Source organism: Lepidothrix coronata, unplaced genomic scaffold (assembly GCF_001604755.1).
Source record: "Lepidothrix coronata isolate B3197 unplaced genomic scaffold, Lepidothrix_coronata-1.0 Scaffold148, whole genome shotgun sequence".
In the NCBI taxonomy this organism is placed as follows: domain Eukaryota; kingdom Metazoa; phylum Chordata; class Aves; order Passeriformes; family Pipridae; genus Lepidothrix; species Lepidothrix coronata.
Genome location: NW_016690328.1, coordinates 508,915 through 516,671, shown reverse-complemented (window position 1 = coordinate 516,671; position 7,757 = coordinate 508,915). Strand labels below are relative to the sequence as shown.

Genomic DNA, 7,757 nt, shown 5'->3' with positions numbered 1-7,757 from the left:
GAAACAAGACAGAGCAATTTTGTGTGCAAGGATTTTAAAAGAGCAGGTTTAAGACTAATTGAGGATCATTGCTCTTTAGGAAAAGAAAGGTAGAAGGACTCCCAAAATCTGGAGAGAGGAGAATGTGCCTGTAAGAGCAGCGGCCTCACATCTGTCTCAGGCACAATAACACAACATGTGATAGAGGATCCAAAAATTAGGGGATTGTGGGTAATATTATGATTATAATTGAATAATAGCACGCTCATTAAAACAGAGGAATTAATAGCAATCAACTTATGGAAAATAGATTTTGTCAAGCTCAATTAATACTTTCTATGAGAATACAGAGCTGGTTGGTAGAGTCTGAATATTTGTCATTATTTGTACACATCATAAATACGGCATTTTTTTTCTGGGTGACAGTGAATAAACAGAACAACTAAATAATGCAGATCTTGGAAATATGAGCAGTACATATAGGGGAATTTGGTTTTCCTCCGGGATTGGCCTTGGATCTCCCAGTCCCTTCCAAGAAGGATGTTGGCGAATGGCAGAAGGTGGATGGAAGAGACCAGAGAACAACACCAGGACTTGAGAACCTCCAAGAGATAATGTGACTTAGCAAGGATCATGTGAAGAGCTGCCTGTCCAGGGAGGACAGATTTATATCCTAGGGATGGGTGGACATGGAATAGAATAATGGAATTGTTTGTGTTGGAAGGGACCTTCAAGATCATCTTGTCCAACCCCCTGCCATGGGCAGGGACACCTTCCACTAGCCCAGGTTGCTCCAAGTCCAATCCAACCTGGCCTTGGACAATTCAGGAAGGCTCAGTGCCACGATTTAAACAGGATCTGAGTAGATAATCACAGCAGGATCAGTGGGATGTGCTGATGTCCTGTTCCCTGTTGGTTCCCAGCCCGTTGCCCCACAGGGAGGTGAAGGGAGGCTCCGTCTCGTTGCGTGAGGAGCGGGTCAGTGTGTGCACAGAGCCCAGACCTGCCAAAAACTTGTCTGTGAGTCAGGGCAGTCTGCTGGAGTCAGCAGCACCGAGATGTCCAGGCCATCTGTGACACACCTAAGGCTGCTGAGCAGCTTGGCTCCATCTGGAGCTGCCGTGAGCTCGCTGCTGGCACCGCTCCTCTGGGGATGGTCAGCTGTGGAGAGGGGACATCTCTCACCCGTGTCCCTTCAGTGAGGGCACATGGCCCTTTTGCTCTGGCCCCACAGCCTGGCCCAGGCTCCCATAAAGCCCAGGTTATCCACGTGGATCCTGAGCTTCACCCCATCCCTTTCATTTCTGCACTTTCTGCATTTACACTCCACATTTCAGGAGAGGAGATTGGACAAGGCAGAGGAGCAATGGGTGGAAAATGACTGTGCTTTTTGGGTGCTGTCTGTACTTTTTGGGGGATGGCTGCACCCCAGCATGTGAGGCAGAGACTGAGATTCCACTTTTCCCTGGCTTAGCCCTTCGTGCTCACTTAAACAGAAAAGGCTGGGGAGAGAGTTAAGGATGAAAGGCCAGACTGGGAGAGCTGGGCTTGGTCATCCTGGAGAAAAAAAAGGCTCTGTGGAGACCTTAGAGCCCCTTCCAGTGCCTAAAGGGGCTCCAAGGGAGCTGGAGAGGGACTTTGCACAAGGCATGGAGGGACAGGACAAAGGGGGAATGGCTTCAAACTGTCAGAGGGCAGGGTTGGATTAAATATGGTATTCTCACGTGGAGATGGGGCTGCAATAACTTTTCCTGATGAAACCATCCCACCTGTGGGATGAAGGCAAACTTCACATGGAGACTTTCCCATTTATGACCCTTCCCCTGCTCTGCTGCTCTTCCCCAGCCCAAAAGGATGCCAGGGAAAAGCAGGAACTCTGTGTCTTTGGCCTCTTGAGGTCCCTCTGGCCATGAGACAGGAACATCCCTGCCATGCCCAGAGCTCTGGGATGAGGAGGTTCCTGGCCTGGCCTTTGGAGACCTCGGATAGAAACAACTGGGAGGGAACAAGGGGATGGGTGGAGTCACATATCAGGGTTCATACACTTCTATATGGGGTGTTGAGCAGAGGTGTGCGGGGTATATGGGATGACAGACAGGGCTGAGGGGGGTGCAAGGATTATATCAGGTCTGTTGGACAGGCCTATAGAGTTATGCATCCACATATGGGATATGTGATACTGGGCCACAGGGATGGGGGGGTGCATTTGGGTTGTGTAGGGCAGAGCTAAAGGATTATTTATCCATATGTGGGGTGTGTCACGAGGATGTAGGGTTGTGCATCCACATTATGAGTGCCTGGGAGACAGCCAGAAGGTTGTGCACCCATATATGGGATAAGTGGGACTGGGCTACAGGGTTAAGGAAGTGTATATGGAATACATGGGAAAGGGCTATAGGGTTAGGGAGGTGTATATGGGGTATATGGGAAAGGGCTACAGGGTTAAGGTGTATATGGGATATATTGGCCAAAGCTATAGCGTTATGGATTCTTCTATGGGGTGTCTGCCACAGGGCTATAGGGTTATGCATTCATGGAGTGGTTGTGTGGGACAAGGCTGTGCAGTTCTGTGTGCACACATGGGACAGGTGGGCGATAGGGTTAGGGAGGTGTATATGGGATATGTGGGAAAAGGCTATAGGGTTAGGGAGGTGTATGTGGGATATGTGGGGAAGGGCTATAGGGTTGGGAAGGTGTATATGAGATATGTGGGAAAGGGTTATAGGGTCAGGGAGGTATATATGGGGTATGTGGGAAAGGGCTATAGGGTTAAGGTATATGTGGGTTATAGGGGTAAAGGGGTGTCTATGGGATATGTGAGGCAGGGCTGTAAGGTTGGGGAGGTGTATATAGGATATGTGGGGCAGGGCTATAGGGTTGGGGAGGTGTATATGGGGGCAGTGAGACAGGCCAGCCCGGAGGTCGAGGAGAGGGACATTGACATGGGTGGGCAGTGATGGAGGGGTCAGACCAGGACCAGGTGCAGGACTAGAGCTGCAGGTCCGGTGTGGGGTCGGTGGGATGGGGGTCGGCGGGGTGGGGGTGGCCGGGGCGGGGGGCGGTCCCCCTCCATCCCCCCGCGGCGCGGTGCCCGCTCCCCGCTCGCCCTGACGGCCGCTCTCTCCCCCTCTCCCCGCTCCGCCGCCCCGTCCCTCCCTCCTTCCCTGCTCTCCTCTCCTCCCTCCAGCAGAGCCTCCGCCTCCGCCTCCCCGCCCGGCGCCTGGTCCTGGCGCGGCTGCCGAACGGTCCCGCTCGACGCCTCCCGGACCAAGTGTCTGTGTGACCGGCTCTCCGCCTTCGCCATCTTAGCCCAGCTCAGCCCCGACATGGTGAGTCCCGCCGAGGGAGGAGCGGAGGGCACGGGGAGGCGGGGGGGACACACGGGGGGACAGGGAAAAGGGAAGCGGGACGCGGCCGGGATGCAGCGGAGCATCCCCGGGTACCGCGGAGCGGCGGCGGGGACGAGCCCCGAGCGCTGCTGCAGTCCGGGGTCACCGGCACCGTGGCGACACGGCGGGAGGCTTCGCATCGCCCTCCCTCTTCCCTCCCCGCCGCCCTTCCTCTCCCCTTCCCCCCGACCCTGAGCGCAGCTTCGGGGACACACACACACAGACACATCGGGGGTGATGCCGCGCTGCGCTCCCCCCGTCCCCCCCGTCCTCCCAGCCATCCCTCCATCCCCGTGCTGTGCCTTTGGACGTGGATCCCGCTAAATGTGGGGAGCGACCGGCCCCCGCAGGCGCGTTCGCTCCCGTGGGCTCCCCCACGCACGGCATCTTCGCACGTGTCTTATTTTTTTTTGGGGGGTGTGTGGGATCGCCCCGCTCCGCCTCCCTCCCCGCCGCAGCTCCCTCGTGTCTCCCTCCCCTCCTCGGGGTCCTTTCCGCCGCCCCGCTCAGTTTTGGGGTGTGCGTGTGTGTGTGGGGGTCCCCGCTCTGCAAGGAGGGGAGCGTGGAAGGGGAGGAGTTGTGAAGTTTTTGGCCGCTGTCGGGGACGCGGAGCCGGTGCCGCGTCTCGGACGGAGCCTCCGGAAAAAAAAGTGCGAGATTCCTAGAAATTATCGCTGGGCGGCTGCACCCTGAGTCAGAGCACGGGGAGGGTGCCAGGGCACTAAAGGCGACACTGGGGTGGCCAAAAGAGGCTGCACAGGGTCCTCTCTTCCACCTTGTGCTTTTTAATTTTTTTTTTAATTTTTTTTTAAGTAGTTCGTCCTTTTTTTGGACAGTTCCCAGGTTCGTGGAGCAAAGCCCCCCCCTCCTCCACCTAAAGCTTCTCCATCTGCCTGGGCACTGGGAGTTACTGGGCCCTTGCAATTATTTACTAATTATGGCTTGCTTGTTAAATGCTGGCTTAATTCAGCAAAAGGGGAGGGGAAAAGAAGAAAGGAAGGGTGAGGGTGGTAAAGGAGAGGGGGGATCACATTTTCCAAGATGAAGGTTTGGTTTATTATTAGAAACACTAATGTATTTGGTCCACTAGTTACCATGGAAACAACATCTGCACTGAAGTGGTTTTAAAGACACAGTGTTGATTGTATTTGCCCGGGCCCGTGGAGGCCCAGCCACCACAGGGCTCTGAAATGGGCTCTGGAGTGTCAGGTGGAGCCACTTTTGGGGGCCTGTTGAGAGAGGCACCAAGTTTCTGGTCTTGGTACAGATGCTCTGGTTGAAGGATGCTCAGAGGTAGGACAGGGAGTGTGTTCCTGCTTGGAAGGGGTCTGGAATGGGCTGGTTGCTTTGACGTTGGCATCTCTGCACCCGTCTTCTTCCATGGGTCTTTGTTTCCTTGTCTTCCCACTGTGAACCAAGTGGGCACTGTGAACCAGCCTGCTGGGCTGGTGCTCTCCAGGAATGGGATCCAGCCTGCTGGAGGTGGACAGGGTGAGCTCAGGTGAGCCAGGTGGGAGCCATCCCCTGCCCTGGGAGCTTGCAGGGCTGTGTCCTGCCAGCAGCAAGGCTTCACCCTTCATCCCAAGCTACAACAACTCAAATGTCTGGCTCAAGAGTTTGTGATGACCCCCATGGTGATGGATGGCTGAACAATGTCCTGCATGGGAAGGACTCCAAGGTGTCCTGACAAAGTTTAGGGAGATTGCATGGCTGGAGAAAATAAATTGGGATTTCTGCTGCAGGAATGCTTCTGAGGCAAAGCCTGGAGTGAAGCGAGGCCAGATGTGCAGCTGAGCTGCTGGTGAAGGTCCCCTGCTGATCCATCTTCTGGGCAGAGGATCAGGCAGTGTGGGAAAAGCAAAGGGAATCGTTGCCTTGGCTGAAGCAGAAGTTTCTCTGGTGGAGGCTTTATGTTCACACAGTGCTTGGTATTATTTAACTAAGCAGCCTGGGGACGAAATGGTTAATTTGACATGGCCAGACACTGCTGCTCCCTCAGCTCCAGGTGTTTGGAGTGTTATCTGGATAACACAGGGTTGGTGTAAGAATTTTTGCATCTGAGAGTGGGCTTGTCTGCAGGAGGATGCAGGTTCCTTCCCCCAGGCGTGTTTTATTATATCTGCAACTAAACTCGCAGCTCCTCCTTTGGGGTTTAGGCCTAAAATTACTTCTTTCGTCCTCTTTCCAACTCCACTGGCTGGGTTATGTTTTCACAACTCATTTTTTCCCAGCCTCATGAGCATGAGGATGAGGCCTTTGGCCATGTTTGGGGGAAAACTGGGGCTTGGATGTCTCCCGAGTCCCCCCTGCTAAGCAAAGCCAAGGGTTTGATGATGCTGTGGAACATCATCCAGGCTGAGCTCAGGTGAACCAGCTGGGACCCATCTCCTGCCCTGTGAGCTGGCAGGACTGTGCTCGTCCAGGTCCTCATTTCCTTGGTTTCCTCACCAAATCTCATTCTGAACAAGCCCACGTTGCCTCCTGTCCCCAGAGGTGGCATCTCGTCATCGTTGGTGTCTGCGGTGGTGACATTTATGGTGCCGTTTTTCATGTGCCTTTGGAGCTCTCAGGACAAGAAGCTCCGTCCGCCTGGGTCATTAATATTATTTATTGCTATAAATCTCCCTTCTGGAGTCTTTGGCCCTGGCAGTTTGAAATATTTGTAACCCTGGTATGGGCACAGCTTCTTTGCAGGGAGAAAAAAAAACGGCTATGAGAGGATTTTGGGATGACTGTTGCTGCTGATTTGGACTTGCCAAGGACAGTTGCCCTGCTTTGGGACCTGAGAGTTGCTCATGTGGCAGGGAAAGGAAGCAGTTTTCCTTGATTTCAGTGAAGCTAGAGGCTGAAAATTCTGTGTTTTGAATCAATTTGGGAGGCAGACATCCCTAAGCCCTGATGGAGCTGTTCAGATCCAGCTCAAAAGCTGGAGTTCAGACTTGTGTTTGATTTCCCTTGGACCCTGCTATTTCCAGGGGCAGCCTCTTGCACTGGTTTGGCACAACTGCTGTTTGACCATCATGAAAGATTAAAACCTCTTAAATTAAGGAACACAGACAAGCATTTTGGGACTGTCTTTTCGTTTAGTTTTATCCCCTGCCCAGCCTGGGAGGGCAATAGCATTGACATGCTGTGGTGCTACACCTGCATAATAGCAGTGCTAACAGGGAATGAGGGCAAAAGCAAACTGCAGAGCTGCATGGCAGGCTTGTGGTGGCGTTTTCTCAATATTTCTTGGTGATTTTTGGAGGTTGGAAGGAAGTAGAGGAGGAGCCTGAGGGTGGGCAGGAGAGACTTTCACTCTTTGGTTGTCTCGTTTGAGTTTGGTGTTGTCTCTGCTGCCCACCTGCTTGGGATTGGCCTTTATAAAGTCAATCAAGCTTTAAAGCCTGGTTCAAGGCCAGGTTGGATGGTGGTTCAAGGCCAGGTTGGATGGTGCTTTGAGCAACCTGGTGGAAAGTGTCTCTGTCCATGGCAAGAGGGTTGGAATGAGATGATTTTTAAGGTCCCTTCCAACCCAAACTGTTCTGTGATTTTATGATTCGTGCAGCACTTAGGACTGTAGTAAGTCTGCACAAATATCTCTCGACTCTCTCTCCCCCTCCTTACTCCCTTGTCTGCAGAGACAAGGCTGATCAGAATGAGCTGTGCTCTCATTTCTGGTGTTAGCAAAGCTTGAGAGCTGCTGGTGGCAGCAACTTGTAGGGCTGCGGAGTTTGTTGTGTCTGTGGTAAATTTTTGGAACATCTCACCTCTGTGTCAGTGTTTACTGACAGGCAAACCGTGACCTGGGAGGGTTGTAGGGCACCTGGACAGTTTTGTGGGGTGTGTTGTAGCAGAACAAACGTGGGTATGCATTGGCAAGGCAAGGGAGTGCCCACAATGAGCAGATCTGTGATACGAGAGGAAATGGCCTCAAGTTGTGCCAGGGTAGGTTTAGATTGGATATTAGGGGAAAGTTTTTCATGTAGAGGTTTGTCAAGCGTTGGAACAGGCTGCCCAGGGAAGTGGTGGAGTCACCATACCTAGAAGCGTTTAAAAAACATGTGCTTGTGGTATTTGAGGACATGGTTCGGTGGTGCTGGGCTGATGGTTGGACTTAATGATCTTAGAGGTCTTTTCCAAGCCTAATGATTCCGTGATTCTGCATCCCAGGATGTTGCAAGAGGGTTTGTTCATTGTTATCTCCAGTTTGCATGAATGGAAAGCACCCCTCATGGTGTGCTCCCTGCCCATGGGGACACCACCTTCTGACCTCCTCTCTCAACTCACATTTCCCATTGTGTTTGAAGCAGAGGATAAGAAATCCCTTTTACCCTTGGGAAATTGTGAAACCTGGAGAGTAGACTCTCAGTGTCCCTCTTGGCTGTGGGTAGGGAATCAACACCC

General features: G+C 52.8%; 1 protein-coding gene across 12 annotated transcripts in view; it reads left to right on the top strand.

The window, feature by feature from the left end:
- ADGRB1 (adhesion G protein-coupled receptor B1) overlaps positions 1-7,757 on the top strand; it is a 291,927-nt gene that overhangs the window by 197,856 nt on the left and 86,314 nt on the right. For 10 of the 12 annotated variants that reach the window (XM_017828471.1, XM_017828470.1, XM_017828473.1 and 7 more), the window contains one exon: positions 3,167-3,308. In XM_017828471.1, the coding sequence (XP_017683960.1) occupies positions 3,167-3,308 (142 nt within the window). The remainder of the gene's footprint in view (positions 1-3,166; positions 3,309-7,757) is intronic. The other 2 variants (XM_017828467.1, XM_017828475.1) reach the window with 1 other exon arrangement.